General features: G+C 41.2%; 1 protein-coding gene across 4 annotated transcripts in view; it reads left to right on the top strand.

The window, feature by feature from the left end:
- PIEZO2 (piezo type mechanosensitive ion channel component 2) overlaps positions 1–17,845 on the top strand; it is a 451,560-nt gene that overhangs the window by 317,692 nt on the left and 116,023 nt on the right. For 2 of the 4 annotated variants that reach the window (XM_032309670.1, XM_032309674.1), the window contains exons 8-12: positions 5,473–5,635; positions 8,901–9,020; positions 11,805–11,843; positions 12,838–12,976; positions 15,877–16,025. In XM_032309670.1, coding sequence (XP_032165561.1) covers positions 5,473–5,635; positions 8,901–9,020; positions 11,805–11,843; positions 12,838–12,976; positions 15,877–16,025 — 610 coding nt within the window. The remainder of the gene's footprint in view (positions 1–5,472; positions 5,636–8,900; positions 9,021–11,804; positions 11,844–12,837; positions 12,977–15,876; positions 16,026–17,845) is intronic. The other 2 variants (XM_032309672.1, XM_032309673.1) reach the window with 2 other exon arrangements.

Raw genomic sequence — 17,845 nt, 5'->3', positions numbered from 1 at the left:
CGAATCTCTTACTGCTTCTTAATTATCAACCTCTGGAGTTGAAGAAGTTACTTCTCATCTATGTACATTTATGTATCGACTCTTCCGAAAGATAAAGTTCCAAATTCTTACTGGCAGCCTGTAGAGAACAAAAATAATTCTGTTACATATGATCTAAGACAGAATTTAGATAAAGTGTCCTTGCGATACCTTTGTTAGGCTTATTCTGTGTCCTTATTTCCTAGACTGAGGGCACTAAAATGATGCAGGGTGTGGCCGGAGCTGCAGCAATGGTTCTCTAAAAATTCTAGAATTCTCCTGTGAACTATGTTTCCTTCCCATTCCTTCTTTTTCTTTTCCTTTTTCAAAAGCAGTAACCTTGCTATCCCTTCGTCTCTACGCCTGCTGTAACCACGGTCACCTGCTATAACTTCGTGGTATAATTTAGCCTTAGTGCTTTTAACTCATTCGCAGAAGCTTACACTTAAAACTTGCTATATGCTAGGCAAGTCCATCAAAGCAAGATGACAAAACACATCTCCCTTTTCAAAGAAATTAGAATCAATCTGGCAGAGATAAGCCCATAAACTAACAATAATCCAACTACAAATTATGACTGCAAATACTGTTCTTGTTTATGCGTTGGGCAGGACAAATTTATTCCAGTTAGAAATCCTACATTTCCCAGAGGTGGATTCCCTAACTCCCAAGAGGTAGACGTTGATGATGTCCAGGATGTCCCCCCATAACAGAAAGGAACAAGAAAAAGAAGCCAAATGAAGAGTGTTGGAAATTACTTTTAGAGGATCAGCTTTATATTAACTATAGGCCATCCAGACCAAAAGGAAGAATGAAGAATTAATGCTTTCAGCAACACCAACCATCATCAATGAGCATGAGGGTTCAGGTGATGGGTTATGATGGTAATATAATTATGCATTCCTGGGCCGCTAGTGTCCCTGGGTCCCCTGCAGTAATTTGCAGTGGTTGAGCATACTTGGAAGGAGTAGGTGGATATGTGTAGATTATGGGGTGCAGTTGGGGTGGGCCTCGAGTGGTCCTGAGAGATATCTGAGAGTCTCAGAGTCTGCCTGGCCTGCTGCCTTGGTTTTGCATTGCCAAGGAGAGGACAGAGCCTCCCTGGAGCACATACCCCAATCATTGATTTGGCAACCCCTGAAAAGTCACAGCTATCTGGAAATCACTCTGGTCAAACAAGAAGTAGCAAGGCCAAAGGAAATGAGATTTTATGGTAAACCCCAAATAGCCCAGCATAGCTTGAGTTCATGGTGTCTGGGAGAAAGGAGAGGAGACCTGGCTGCTTGAGGCCTGGGAGGTAATTTGCTGGGACTTGGGGTTATTCTCCAGACAGCAAATGAAAAGAAAATAGGAAATGGGAAGAAGAAGGTGGCATGCTGGACTTGAGTTTTCTGAAGGTGACTCTAACAATGGTCACACTGTAGAGGAGAGAGAAAATAGAGACCACCCTTTGTGTTACAACTGTTCAGAAAGAGAAGCTGAGGATGTGTTCTGTGGACAGGGATGCTGGGAGTGAAACAGGAGAGCAGGACAGACCAGATACCAAAGCAGGAGCGTGTGCCCCAAGGGTCTGATATGTTTCTACTGGAAACTGACCATCACAGAGGAAGCTGTCTCCAACCATCCTCTGAAAAGTAGAAGTTTGTGAGTTCTTAAGATCTTCTGGAAAATTCTCTTTCTTTGTTCATGTGCTCACACCCCTGTCTACCCCCAATTCTATTAGGTTTTATAAGGACCTGGATTTTCAGAGATGGTGAGCCGCCCACCCAGTGCACCTTGACTGTTATTGATAGAACCAGCCTGGGGTCCAAGTGTATTCCAAATGCATTGAAGAGAGAAGCTTTATCTTTCTGATTCTAAATGAGCAATAAGCAGGAATGCAGAGCTCCATGGCCGTGTCACTATTTGCTTCTCAGGCAAAGAGACATTTCTATGGAGAGAGATATAAGATAGTCATTTTGAGTATTTTATTGACCAATGAACAACAGGGACATTTTTATTCAATCAATGTGAACTAGGACCACTGTAAATACATGAGCAGTTATATGGGAATCATCAAGATGGAAGGAAGTTTATATATATCCAATGAGACAGCAGTAACAAAAAGAGAAGATTGTTCTCACTGTGCCCAGTTTATCTTCCCAGCCCAGCCCCACAGCCTGGCAACATCTGACAGGACTTCTCTTTTCTCTCATTTACTCACCCACACCCTTCTTTGACTATCATAACAGGGAACATTCTTTCTCCTGACTACCCTTTCCAGACAGAAACACCTCCAGACAGAAGGGGTTCTGTAACATCTTGCTCTCCTCAAACAAGCATGTCTCATCCCTGTGGTGAGATCGAGAGTGAGTTTCCTGGAGGCCAGGTCTGATAATTTCACTTTTCTTTGTATTGTCAATATTAAGAAGCAATTCTGGATAGGGAAGATTCACAAGAAAAAAATGAGTAAGTTAAATAATAGTTGGGTGTTACACAGCATCCTAGAATTTTTGTGCCAGAAATGATGTGAAACTTTAAGTACAAGCCTCCCATGTTATATAAAAATTTTTATCTAGAGCATCCAACCTATTTAAAAAAAAAGAAAAAAAAACAGAGAACTCTTAGGTCTTAACCATATTTGTCTAATACTGTTAGAAGTTCCTTAAAGGATACCATAATCCATCATTCTAGAGCTTCTGACCCATGTTAGTTAGTCCATACTCGTAGTACAAAACATGAGACTGATTCTCACTATTCTTATGTAAGTGTGCAAAATCAGTGTGTAATAAGCTATAATATTAATGGTACGCTGTGGAGTGTCCATGTAGACTTTTAGGAGGCATGTGGTTCAGTTTACAGACAGCTGCAGAAATTTCTACTGACTTTCTGACACAGGTATATATAAACTGGTGATTGATGATGTCATTGTTAGTGCATGCACCAGGTGTGAGACAAGAAGAGGAATGACTTGGGGGCTGAAACCTATGCCTGATTAATCCAGAGACTTGCAGCTAACGTTTGATTTGAAATCTCAATGCTTTCAGTTCTGCACACTACATACCAGAAATTAACGTTTTAATCTAGGACTGCAAAACCATTTTCAGAGTGTTCCACCATTCTAAGAGGGTCATAACTCTTTTTTTTTTTAAGATTTTATTTATTTATTTGACAGACAGAGATCACAAGTAAGCAGAGAGGCAGGCAGAGAGAGGGAGGCAGAGAGAGGGAGAAGCCGGCTCCCTGCTGAGCAGAGAGCCCAATGTAGGGCTCGATCCCAGGACTCTTGGATCATGACCTGAGCCGAAGACAGAGGCTTTAACCCACTGAGCCACCCAGGCGCCCCTGGATATAACTCTTTTTGTTAGCAGGACATTTTTCCTTCTAATGCTAAGTACAAAGAATCTTGCTAGACTTAGAAGAAAAGCCTTGAAATAAGAGCAAGTTCTACTATAACTTACATTTTTCTGATAAAATTGAAGACAAGTTTAGTTTCTATTTAGCTTACTCTAAAATCTATGTTGAACATTTCACCAATATGACACTTGTCTTGTGATAGAAAACAGTGAGAGCCCTGGGAGATTTTATGTGAGGGACGTGTAGTTCTTGAAGATCTTACAACTGAATGAAGAATATAACACAAGCATTAATGGAAGTTCACATCTAAGAGATACAAACAATAGAAAGAGACTCACTTAATGTAAGTGTTTTATTCATTTAATAAAACCCTTTCTTAGAAAAAGTTCATGTAAAATGAATTCCCAATGAATCATATTTATATAATTTCCATGATAAAGTCAGAGACCTTCTGATCCTATAGTAGGAATAACATAAAAAGTATATCATTTCAAAATTTAACAAGCCTCATAAAGTTATATTTCAAAATAAATAATTGATCATAAATTTTAAAATGAGAATTTGCCCATAAATGAAATTTGACAGAAATATATATCTTCCAGAAGTTCTAGTATATACTATCTGGCTTTTATGGCTAAATCAGAGAACTGTGCCCAATTTCAATATTTGCCTAAGAATATCAACACTAGCTGAATAGCTAACACTAAATCCTGCCAAAAGCAAAATAGGTGCCCATTTCGCTGACCTTAGTAAGATGTCCCCACATACTTGGCATTTTAGTAATGCAGGAATCTAATAGGGTTGATTGGCAATTAAAATGTAAATTTCCAGAGTGGCTGCACCAGCTTGCATTCCCACCAACAGTGTAGGAGAGTTCCCCTTTCTCCGCATCCTCGCCAGCATCTGTCATCTCCTGACTTGTTGATTTTAGCCATTCTGACTGGTGTGAGGTGTTATCTCATTGTGGTTTTGATTTGTATTTCCCTGATGCCGAATGATATGGAGCACTTTTTCATGTGTCTTTGGCCATCTGGATGTCTTCTTTGCAGTTCCTCAAAATGTTGAAAATAGAACTGCCCTATGACCCAGCAATTAATTGTACTTTTGGGTATTTACCCTAAAGATACAAACGTAGTGATCCAAAGGGGCACGTGCACCCGAATGTTTATAGCAGCAATGTCCACAATAGCCAAACTATGGAAAGAACCTAGATGTCCATCAACAGATGAATGGATCAAGAAGATGTGGTATATATACACAATGGAATACTATGCAGCCATCAAAAGAAATGAAATCTTGCCATTTGCGACAACATGGATGGAACTAGAGCGTATCATGCTTAGCGAAATAAGTCAAGCAGAGAAAGACAACTATCATATGATCTCCCTGATATGAGGAAGTGGTGATGCAACATGGGGGCTTAAGTGGGTAGGAGAAGAATAAATGAAACAAGATGGAATTGGGAGGGAGACAAACCATAAGTGACTCTTAATCTCACAAAACAAACTGAGGGTTGCTGGGGAGAGGGGGTTTGGGAGAAGGGGGTGGGATTATGGACATTGGAGGGTATGTGCTTTGTTGAGTGCTATGAAGTGTGTAAACATGGTGATTCACAGACCTGTACCCCTGGGGATAAAAATATATGTTTATAAAAAATAAAAAATTATTAAAAAAAAGTAAATTTCTAATAGATATGCAAGGAGCTATTATTAGATAAATTAGTCTGATTAATGGTATTAGCATTATATATTAGATTAGATAGTATTAGATTTTTGAGTCAGTGTAAAGATCATTGATTTTATATACACACATTAACACACATTTATATGATTTAAGGATGTATATTTTCTATATATGTATATATAACGTATATATGTATATATGTATATTATATGTATATAAAATATATGTATATTTATAAAATACATATTATATGTATATGTACAGATGTCATTTAAGAATACAGTTGTATATACAGAAAAGTAATGTAATACCTACACTGGGATGGCTTAGCCTAGGGCTATCTCATAAGCCTCTTAAAAATAAGATGTTTTTATTCTATGTTAGGGACATGTAGTTTATTGCATCTTCATATTATTTTCCTTTGTTTTGAAACAGGTTGTTTGGTATCAAATCAGTCATTCACACAGACTGTTCCAGCACCTGGAAGATCATAGCAAACCCAGACCTGTCATGGTATCACCATGCCAACCCCATCGTCCTGCTGGTGATGTACTACACGCTTGCAACGCTCATCCGCATCTGGCTACAGGAGCCCCTCGTAAGGATCGAAACGTTTGGTGATCTTATGGGCTGAGTAACCTGGAAACTCCACGGGAACCGGTCCATTCCTATTTTTTAAATTTTTTAAAAAGATTTTATTTATCCATTTAATAGAGCAAGAGAGGGAGCACAAGCAGGGGGAGGGAGAGGGAGAAGCAGGCTCCCCGCCGAGCAGGGAGCCTGATGTGGGGCTCGATCCCAGAACCCCGAGATCATGACTTGACGCAAAGGCAGACACTTAACTGACTGAGCTGCCCAGGTACCCCAGGCCATTTTTATTAACTGCTGACTTACCAGTGATAAATTCTTTTTTTTTTTTTTTTAAAGATTTTATTTATTTATTTGACAGACAGAGATCACAAGTAGGGAGAGAGGCAGTCAGAGAGAGAGGAGGAAGCAGGCTCCATGCTGAGCAGAGAGCCCAATGCAGGGCTCGATCCCAGGACCCTGGGACCATGACCTGAGCCGAAGGCAGAGGCCTCAACCCACTGAGCCACCCAGGCGCCCCACCAGTGCTAAATTCTTAAACAGCTATAGTGTTCTGGTGCTAATATTTTATTTTTGCGAAGAGCACGATGGGAATACATGTGCTATTAGAACAAAGCCTGGTTTCCCTTTGATATATCGCCAGCAAGAATGGTCAGTGGTGAGGAAAATCAAAGATACCTTCATTGAGGACTTACTAAGTGCCAGGTCGTACACAAGGCTGTTCCTCTACATTATCTCCATTTCATGCACTACGTAACTCTGAATAGGTATCATACCCATCCTAAAAATGAGGAAAGTGAGGTTAGAGAGGTAACTTGGTCTGGGCAGTAGGAATTAGCTTCAAACCCACATTTGACAACAAAGCTAGGGCTTTGGGGACAAGCCAGACTGTTATCTTGGTGCCCGGACTTCCAGAAACTTCTCAGACCTCTAACATCTGTGGATGGGATAGGAACACCCCAGCTGTCAGTGGTACCTGGAGTTTCCCAAGTACCCCATTGTGAGGTATGGGGACCAGGGATTTTCCTTTAAGCACAACAGAGAACTGGTTTCTTCCCATGGGGTATTATTAACAAGGCATATGCCACCTTTGAGGGCTGTGCAAGAGAGCCTGGGTAGCTTCTCTCTTTTCCCTTTTTGTGAGAGAAAACATTAGCCACTTACATTTCTTATCCTAATTGACTCTAAGAAGCTCAGTCGTCAGGTAGCTCATCAGCACACAAGGCAGGAAAGTAGTGTAGACGAGGGTTGTCACACCTCTCATCCACCACCTTGCCAGGGGAGCGTTCACACCCGAGAAGCCATTCCTAATGAGCACGGCTGCATGAAGTCACACGTCCTCTCCTGTCACTTCTAGATTTGGGCCTTTTCTGTGTTCATACCCACAAGACTATTGTTCACACATTCACTAGGGCAGCCTGGCAGGCAGACAGGATATTTATTGAAAGCCAATTACCTCAGACGCTAAGCTGGGGATAGAATATCGCCCAGAGGCAAGCGCTCCACTTAGAGGAACTGGACATTGTACCAGAAAAAAAGCCCACCCAACTCAAGTAAATGGGATCCGAGTCAGTACAATGGAACGAGGGTAGTTGGATGTCCCCATTTCTCCTCAGCTGAAGTGCTTCCTGCAGAAATGGGACTGTGTCCTGTGTCCTGTCCTTCCTCCTGTGTGACACCTTCCGACAGGCCCGGATAACAGGGACCACGAGGCACTTCTGTTCGTGGGGTTCTCATAGGGCGTCTTTCTTTGGCCCCACTGATGGCAGCTGCATGCAACAAAATGCTTTTTGGGGTCACAAGGAATGCCAATCAGTTTGTCTTACATTTTTCTCCAACTCGCTCCCAAAACTTGCGTGTGGCCATAAAATGCTTTACAGTGATGTCATTGTGTTCACTTCCTCCATAAACACACAGAAGGTAAGGGATGGGCACACATGTGCAAATAAAAGTATATATCAAAGGAATTAAAATATATTGTGGGAACGGTTTCTCAACAGCGTCTTACATGGGATGGAGATGACTTTAAGGCATCCAAGTTAATAAGCGTTCCGTGTGTTCTTCACTTTCTCTGTGAGACCTCAGGCAGCCCCACAGAATGACAGGAGCTTACATACCCATGTTGTCATGCTTCTGTATGGGTGAAGCCTGTGTTATAGCCCCTCAGGCCCATGAGACATTCGGCTTCCTCAGCCGAGGGCTCTCTGGGGACAAAGGAAAGTAGATTTAATAGCCGTCTTATAGACCGCCGTGTCTAGAGGGGTGTGTGGAGAACAGGGCCTAATTCATACCAGCGTCAACATTTCAGGTGGCCAGTATTTTAAATGGGCTGGGACACAGCACTTTCTCATTGAGGCAATGATGGAAGACAGGTGGCTGATTATATCATAGTTCCAGATGACCTGGCACATTTCATGAAAAATGCCAGCCAGCAAATGTGAGTTCTGAGGTGAAAGTCTATGATGCATGTTTAAGAAAGAGAGAGAGAGAGAGAGGGAGAAGCAGGTGTCAAGAATTAAGTAGTGTATGGGCTCCCACCTGGCATGCATGAACTCCCACCCAAGGCATTTGGGTTCTCCCTATGGGTGCTCTATCCTGGCACACCAGAACCCAGAAATTGGGCACCAAGACCTTAAGTTCCCTTCCTGTACTCCACTATCGGTGGTGTGTTAATGCCCTTTTTGTTGGAACACCTTTGTTGGGAAACCATACAAAAGCACTCAAGGGCATTCTGCCCCTTACACTCTCTCTCTTTCTTTATATCTCTTCTAGACCAATTGTCTAACGTAGGCCAGTGTCATGTAAGGCAAGGTGATGGTTTTGTGCATTAGATAAGTTCTTCCTTACTGTTGTGTGTAAGCTCTCAATGATTCTACCTTTACTTAATTTCCTTTTAATTAAAAACTAACCATGGATGGGTCACACAGTCCACTGAGCACTTTTTTGAAGGTTCTTCCTTTAAGAACCATTTGCGTGGTGAGTGGACTTTGGAATACCTGGTGGGAAGGTGTGGATAGTTCACATGAGAGCTTATCTCTGTTATTTATGGGGCTTAGAAGGGATCAGGATGTATCACTGATGTGCTGAGAATTTACAAGGGAGCATTGGTGTCATTATTAAAAATGTCTTGATGAAATCCCATCTATCATATACATTCATTTAAAGAATTGATCATTATCAAGGCACGGGGGAAACACTTTCTCGGGGTCCCCCAGGCCACTAAGGGAGCTGCTCTGGGAAGCAGAGCTGGTCCTGTGGGTTATTCTGTGTCTCAGGTGCAGGATGACAGGACCAAGGAAGAGGACAGAGCCCTGGCTTGTAGCCCCATCCAAATAACAGCCAAGAGGAGGCGAAGCCTGTGGTATGCCACCCATTACCCAACTGACGAAAGAAAAGTAAGCCACAAGAAAGCAATTTCCATTCCCTAATTTATTTTGCTTCTTTTGTGTTACATTGCTGAATATGAGTCATATATCGTACGCAAACTCAGATTGTGCATAGTTTACAGAAGGAGTTTGATTTTGAAGTCTCGGTAGCAGAAAGCTCTATGCAGAGAGGGGAACCCAGTGCTATGAAAACACCAGTTTACATTTGAGTGCTTCCTATGAAGTCTCTTCATCCTCAAAAGAAAGACTTAATTTAAAAAGAAAAATAGATTTGTGTTTAGAACAAACAAAAAAATAACAAAGCAACTGTTAGCACCAGGCAGGGAAAGTCTTAGTGTCAAAAACATTGCAGAAAATAATTTCATTTCATTGGCCAGCTGGCCACAGTAATAACTCAAGTAACCACTTAGAACAAAACAGTCTATGTGAATATGATTAAGGATCTCTTACGACTCCCAGGCAACACTATGGATTGACAAGGAGAAACGAGTCACGATGGGTAATTTGTATAACCCTTGGAGCAATTATTGACCATGTTGAACTCAACTCAGGGCTCTACTGATTCATTAAAAATGCCCATTTGCAATGTCATCATGACAGATACAAACCACTTGCTTGGTAGCGTGTTAGAGAATTGAGGAGTAGATTCTCTGACTTATTTGGTGGCCAGTGGGTTCCTGAAGTCACATGGTCTTGTTCTCAACATGGCCACCATGTGCTGAGAGAGGGCAAAGCAATGAATGAGCTGCCTCAGGGCAGTGGATGACCTTGCAGGCCCATGGGGTACCCTAAGATGTCTGAGGATTTCCAGGGGCCTTTCTCTCTCATCACACCATGTGTCAGATTATCCTGCTTCTTTTACAAACTACAGATAGCCATAGAAGATAGCCCAGGAATTTTTCAAATGGAGAGACCTATGGACTTCTGGGGAATTCCTGAGACCCTCCAAAAGCCCAAAACTCTTATTTAAGTAATATTTAAAATATGTGCCTTCTTTTCACTATGCTGACTTGCATTCTGCTGATACAAAAGCAAAAAGCAGACCCAGGCGGTGGCACGAATCCCCCACACCCATAGCCCTACCCTTGCTGGCCACACACTCTGAAGAAACAAAGCGGTGAGGCCAGTTCACTTATGAATGTCCTTGGTGAACCCAAAATGGATGTCCGTTTTCTTAAATCTCTACTTCAGAACTCACCATATTTTTAATATCCTGTGTGGCAAAATGGGAAGTCCAGCAAAGTACCACGTGTGAGGGGGGAATGATGTCTTGCTCAAAAGCCCTTGGTCAAGTGTAGGAAGGGTGAGCTGAGCTGGCCGTCACCCACCACACACCACAGGCCCTGGGAGGAGCTGCAAGTAGACGAGTTACGGGTGTTCAGAGATGAGGATTTGGCAGAGAATTCCTGGCAAGTACATGAAGTGAGCCCATCACTTCAAGGCAAACAACCGACAATGTTTGTTGTCAGTGGCAAAATTTGAACTTTTGAGTGAAAATTAGAATATTAGAAAACTTGGATCCAATCTTCAAAGCTTGAAAACGCCCCCATACTTGAGGACCTCCATGATGAGATCAGTGGTAAGACTGTATTAAAAAATGAGTTTTTTTTAAAATATTGTGTAATGAAATGTGTCAATATTTGGTAGACAGTATAAACTCACTGAGGCAAATCACCAATATGTGATATAGCAGTGGGATTTTAATGTAACAGAATGAAACTCTCATTGATACAATTTCAGATTCCACGTAGCAGCTAATCTTGAGGTCACTACCACTTGGTGAGTTTGATATGGTATCAAAACAAACAACTGTCCACAATGACCTGGCTAGCCAATTGACATACTCTTTCTTTTTCCAACTACGAAGCTTGGTGAAGCCAGATTTTCTTCATATATTTCAGCCAGAATAACATATCACAGCGGATTAAATGCACAAACAGATATGAGAATCCAGCTGTCTTCGTTTAAGCCAGATATTAAAAAGATACACAAAAGCATATTTTTTCACTGTTTTTTTTTTTAAAGTATAGCTATTTGAATAAAACGATTTATGTGAACATGTTAAATTTTGAGGAAAATTTAATGGAACTAATAAATATTTTTCAAGGCCTCGGTTTTAATTTCTAGTATAGTAGGTATCATTAAAAACTCCTTGGGACTCTCAGTGATTTTTTGTGATTATAAATGAGTACTGATCCAAAAAAGTCGGAGAACCATTAGCCCAGAAAGTGCTTCTTATTTGAGGAAGGCCCAAACCACCTGGTGTTAATATAGTTTAAAAGCGTAGTCATAAAAAAATAAATAAAAAAGTAAAAAATAAAAGCACAGTCATGTAATAATTAGCTTGTGGTAGATAATATGTAAATCTTAAAATATTCTCAGCGTGCATTACAAATCAATTTTTCCTGAGTATGAAACATCTATTTCTTGAAAAGTAAATGTTTTCAGAATTCTGCTGAGGTCTCAGGGGTTTGGGGGTACTAATAGCAGAAGCTTATTCTAGTAAAACAAGACAGTTAAAAATATGATCAGCCTTTGTAATCACGTGGTTCATGACTGGTTATTTGTTGTCACAATTAAAAGTCAACATCAGAAGCTGGAGAGTAGTTATAACACATAACGACATCCAGTCCAATTATTTGTCCCTTTGTACTTTGCATGGCAATTTTAACATACTAGCATCCAGCTAGTTGAAGGAATGGAATATGTGTAGTAAAACTTTACAAATATATATAAACATTGCAATGCTTTTTGCTTACCTATTAACATTGCTGTCCTGCATTGCTTTTGCAGCTTTTATCCATGACCCAAGATGACTACAAACCATCCGATGTTAGTATATTCTTAGAATTATCTTTTATGCTCGTATAAGTGATGCAGAAGTGATATAAATGGGATTGGCTCTTTTGAGTGTATTTTAATGATCTATAAATTTTCCCTAAGTTTCTGAATATTTTTCTTGTAGAAATTATATCTGGTTTATTGCCGTTATAACACTACCTCATATAATATGAGCTCGACTATAGTCATACAGAATGTATTTAAACTTTTTAAAAGCCAGTTGGAGCGTTCTTAAAACATTTTGCTCTGCAGATAGACCTATTACATAATTGGAATAGGAAGTCTTGCTTGTTCATGGACACACACACACACGCTTATACCCTAAAGCCAAAGAGACAGGGAAAAAACAAGAAATCACACTAAGCGTTTACAAAGTTCAACATGGGAACTCCAAGATGAGAATGAAATGTGTAATGAAATGTGTCAATATTTGGTAGACAGTATAACTCACTGAGGCAAATCACCAAAGGTGCCTCAGCAAAGACCTTCCGAGAGGGCTCTAGCTAACCCAAGACTGCATTAGTCCTCTGCAGAGCTGCACTGGGTTGTGGACGGGGTGGGGAGTGGCCAAGGCAGGGGCGCTTTGGCTGGGAACTAGGAAAAGTCTGGAATTCCAACAGCTGGAGGGAGGGCTGGGAGGAGAAACCCTAAGAGCAGAGGCTGGAGAGGGGATCAATCCAGACCCGGAAGCCTCAGCCAGCCCTTTCCAGGGTTTCCCCTTGGTACTAAGAACAGAGGGTACCTTGCCTGGGGTTTAGCAGAAGTACAAGAAGATCAGATTCCATTTTTACTGGGACCACTCTGGAAAATAGATGTGAACCGAGGAGTGTAGATGATTCATTTTGCTCAAGTGGGTAAATGACGACCTTGTTCAGCTGTCAATCAGTTCTCCACTATAGGGTTCTGTCTAGCTAGCACAAGGCAAGGAGACAGTGTGTCCACATTGGAAACACAACTGTGCCTTTGCCCCGCGCTCCCCTGCCAGGGCCTGCTGGTGACTGTGAACGGCAATCCTGTAGACTACCATACCATCCACCCAAGTCTGCCCATAGAGAACGGCCCTGCCAAAGCTGAGCTGTACTCCACCCCCCAGTACCGGTGGCAGCCCTCTGAAGACTCCTCAGGTAAGAAGCCAGTCCTGCTGCTTTCGTCTCCTCTCATGCATGTGCCCGGCGTCTCTTTGTGTTTCATTGTTTCTTGTGTCCATTCTATTTTTTTTCTAACAGGTATTGTCTTCCATGGTCAGCATAATGAAGCTTCTTTCCTTCAGTTATGTATATCGCCCCACCATATTGCTATGGCTAGTTTGTCCTTCTGTACAAAATAATGGTATAATTGAAAGCTTTGAAAAATAAAGGGGAAAAAATCATTTTAAACATGTCAACTCATTTATAGTGTTAAACCCATGTGTGTGTACATATTTTGTTTTTTCTAGAATTTGATATTATCAAGGTCAGAAATTCTGCCGGTTAATGGATGAATGTTTTCAGAAAGAATTCTTTTTGTCTAGTAAAAAAAGGGTGGGGGAGAATGGGAGGGTGGAAACTTATACTAGACCTTATCCCCCCATCTCTCTCAGTTTATTACGTTGAAGGAAAACAGGCCATTCCTAGAGATGACAAATTGGTGTCTGTGACTTGGGTCATGTTTTGTCTGGTTGGACTATGCAGCATTTTCTGAAGGGAAAAAAAGAAAATAACCAACATTTTGAAAGTGCAGCTCTGACTGAGATATGGAAGTTTCTGGAATCCCTTGAACACTGTGAATATTTGGCAATGCTAGCCCCTTGTTCCTGCAAGGCAACAGTTGACTCAACCACTGTTGTCACTGTCCTGCCAGAGACCATGCCTATCATCAATTCACAGAGAGAGAATTAACTAAGTTTGCTACTGAGGGAGAAAAATAAAAGCAGAGTACCTGCAGGTGTTTTCTGTTTATATGGGATTAAACCTAGAGTTGTGACCCATGATCCTACCTTGAGTAAATGGCCAGCAACTGGGCAACTCTCCAGTCTGTATTATTGATACAGTCAGCTTAATGTATTTTTTTTCATAATTCTTTGTTGGACTTATTCTACTATAGTGTTCTAGGTAGTTATAGTACTCCCTGCAGTTGTCCTTGACCCGGTATCCACTGAGCAGTACAAAGGGTTAGTCACACTCTGCAGCCTTCCTCAGTAAGGTCAGACCAAGTTTAGGTCCCTAAGCTAGCAGCCCCGCCCATCCCCCCACCCCCAGGTGGCACCTGCCATCTTCATGGAGCACCAGACTCCATGGGTTAATTACCCATTTCTGCTTTCTACATGCATGTGTTTCAGTTTGTAAGTTGGGCTTAAACCAAGGTTTTCACTTACCAAATAGCTCAAGGAAATACTGTATTCTCTCAAGTGGGCTCTTCCATGCTTTGGCATCTGAATTACAAAGGATAGGCCCAGGAACCAGCATATGCAACTTCTAAAGGTTGAGACACTCAGGTCACAGCCCGGTGTCTTTTCATTACCCATGACTTAACATAAAGAGAAATGAGCAGAATCTGGCTACTGACAGGGCACGTATGCATTCTCACGTCATAACCTGGACTTCCAAAGGTAAAAAAAAAAGCTGGAAAGTTAGTTTTTTTTTTTTTTTTTTAATTTGAATCTATATATGCAGACAGTGTTACAACCAGAAAAGTAGCGCCAGGAATTGGAAAAATGCCTCAGACTCCATTTCTTCCTCACTGTCTCCCATCTGTGGACTTCCCCTTATAGCCTCTGGTCCCAACATTGGAGGGGTGGAAGGCAGTGGGCTTGTGCATGAGGAAATACTGCCACATCACACTACACTCACTTCTGGAGTGTGCTGTGCATGCTCACTGGGTTTTCGGTGGTTTATGTTTCCTCTTTGTGGTGTAGAGCAACTCCCTGATGCAACCCACTTACATGCGACCCATTTAATTTGAACAGGACAGAAAGGATGTTTCACATAAGTGTGTCACTCACTACTTCATGTTTGAAATCAAATTAGTTTTCCTGACCTGTAGAAGAGGATCTTGAGGAGAAACCCTGCTTTCACCACTGTGCCAGTTCTTTTCCATTGCTGGTCCTATTCTCCTCAGCCCTCCACACTTTCTCTTGCTTTTAATGTGATATTTCCATTCTTAGTATGACTTTCTGCCTCAGCGTGATGTAAAAGGAAACCATGGGTTACTGAGCTCACGCTGGCAAAATGGTTGCTCAGTTGGTTGCCTGGTTGGTTTTCTGCACCTTCACTATACCCATACTCCAGATACTCTTTGCATTAATTATCTATTACTGAATAGCAAATTATTCCAAAAACTAGTGGCTTAAAACATTTACTGTCACAGTTTCTGTGGGGCAGGGATCAGGTGTGACTAGGGTGAGTTTCTCTGGCTCAAGGTCTCCAATGAGGTTATAGATAAGCTGCTGGCTCAGGCTGTGGTCTCATCTGAAGGCTCACCTGAGGAGAATCTGCTTTCACCCACACCCACATAGTTATTGACTGGCCTCAAGTTCTTGCTGACTACTAGCCAGAGACTAACAGTTCCTTGCCTCCCAGACCTCTTCTTAGGGCAGTTTATAACACGGCAGCTGGCTTCTCAGAATGAGCAGGAAAATGAGAGAAAGTAGCCAAGGCAGAAGTCACGATCTTTTTAAACTTGATCTTGGAAATTTTATCCCATCCCTCCTATTTGTGAGTGACCCATCGGAGGTCCCACCCACACTCAAGGGGAGAGGAATACATAATCATGAGGTAGGATCATTAGGAACCATCTTACAGGATACCCTCCATCATCTCTTAAGTTCAAATTTTCTTTCTGGGATTTCTGAGTGCAGGATTCCATTACACTGACCAGGCAGCACTTACTGAATCTGTTTGAATCTAAAGGCTTTGTTCGTTGGAAATCATCTCTAAAATCTTAAATAAAAGTCTGTGTTAAAACCATATATGTGCTACACTGCTGGGGACATTTATCCAGAGTTTAAACATTAGCATCAAGTTATATAAATTATCTCTCTATCTAGAAAAGAAAGAGGAAGAAGAGGATGAGAAGGAAGAATTTGAGGAGGAAAGGAGCCATGAGGAGAAACGAAGCGTTAAAGTTCACGCCATGGTCTCTGTGTTCCAGTTTATTATGAAACAAAGTTACATCTGTGCCCTCATTGCCATGATGGTATGTATGAGAGGGGACAGTCGGAATGCTCCTCAAATGCCCCCACAGCCATCTCGTGGCTGGCACCAGATTCTAATCTCCCTAATGTCTTGGTGGGGGATGGTTGGTTTATTTTTATTTTTCTTGGGATCCTCATACTACAGATTTCAAAATCCTGTTCTGTTCTATTTAACCTCTTTTTAAATATTAGTATATTTCTCTCAAATTAGCCTGTCAAATGTGATTGTTCCTTTTTTGTCAGTTTAAAAGGATCTATTGCGGTCCCCCTCGGTGGCTCAGTTGGTTAAATGTCCAACTCTTGATTTCAGCTCAGGTCGTGATCTCAAAGTTGTGAGATCAAATCCCACATTGGGCTTTGCCCCAGGTGTGAAGCCTGCTTAAGATTTTCTCTCCCTCTACCCTCCCCCTGCTCTCTCCCTCCCTCTATAAAAAAATAATAATAATACATTTTTTAAAAATTAAAAGATCTATTGGGTAGTTTCTCTGTGTGGTATTGAAGGTGTCCAAAGTTAACACTGACTGCTTTTATTTTCTTCAGACAGTGAGAGTTACCTTCACATCTTACCCTAAATTTGAGTGAGACTTTACTCCATCTTAGCTGCAGTAAATTTTTACCAGTATGAACGTCAAGCAACCAGAGTTCCCAAGAGCTTTTCTGATTGTGCGCACTCAGTTGATGTGTGTTTATACTCGCTTCTTCCATCTTGGGCATCACAGCTTCAAAAAAAATTGTCCTTTAACCTAGAGATAGAAAATAAAAGACCGTCTAATTTATAACCTTCTTAAAAACAAGCTTGTATGAGAAATCTGATTTATTTTTGAAATGCCTATCACTTAACTAACACAAAACTCTTCCCTATTGGGGCAGGTGGCTCAGTTGGTTAGGCATCTGCCTTCAGCTCAGGTCATGGTCCCAGGGTCCTGGGATTGTGTCCTACATTGGACTCCCTGATCAACAGAGAGCCTGTTTCTCCTGCTCCCTCTATTATTTCCCTCCATTGTGCTCTCTGGCTCTCTCTCTCTCTCTCTGTCAAATAAATAAATAAAATCTTCCAAAAAATGACAAAAATATTCCATATTTAGTTGTCAATGGTGAGATCCCATGACAACTTTGATGATAAAAAATGAAAATATTCTATACCTCTAAAGGGGAAATACCTAAACACAATTTCTCCAGTCACTCCCTCAAGATGTCTTCCAAATGCACCTGCATGTTTAGTCAATGTCAGCTTCTCGTAAGGACCACTGCGCATCTGAGAGAGGGATGGCAAAGAGAAAGCTCCTAGAAATTAAAGATGGCTCATTTAGTGATTACAAACTCTGTTCTTTAAATAATATTAATTCTGTGCTCTTGGTACCTTTTGACATTTTTGATATATCAACCTCTAATTTAAACTGTAATAAAATTCTAATTTTAAAATACCAATTATAAATGAAATATCCAATTCTGACTCTGAACTCAATAGAGTATCTATACATTTTTCTTCTTTCTAAAAATAAGCCAGTTCAGTTTGATCTTTTTAAAAATATTTTATTTATTTATTTGACAGAGAGTGAGTACGTGCACAAGCAGTGGGGAGGACAAGGCAGAGGGAGAGGGAGAAGCAGACTCCCCATGGAGCAGGAAGCCCAATGCAGGGGGGACCCTGATGTCATAACTGGAGCTGGAGGCAGATACTTAACCCACTGAGCCACCCAGGCACCCCTAGTTTGGTCTTTGTAAAGGTCTTTGGTCTTTGTAAAGTTTGATCTTTGATTCTTTGTAAAGAAATAGAGCTTAAAAACAAAACAAAACAAAACAAAAAAACTTGGAATACACA

This window comes from Mustela erminea, chromosome 13 (assembly GCF_009829155.1).
Source record: "Mustela erminea isolate mMusErm1 chromosome 13, mMusErm1.Pri, whole genome shotgun sequence".
NCBI lineage: Eukaryota > Metazoa > Chordata > Mammalia > Carnivora > Mustelidae > Mustela > Mustela erminea.
The sequence above is the reverse complement of the archived record's forward strand: the minus strand, read 5'-3'. Positions and strand labels throughout refer to the sequence as shown.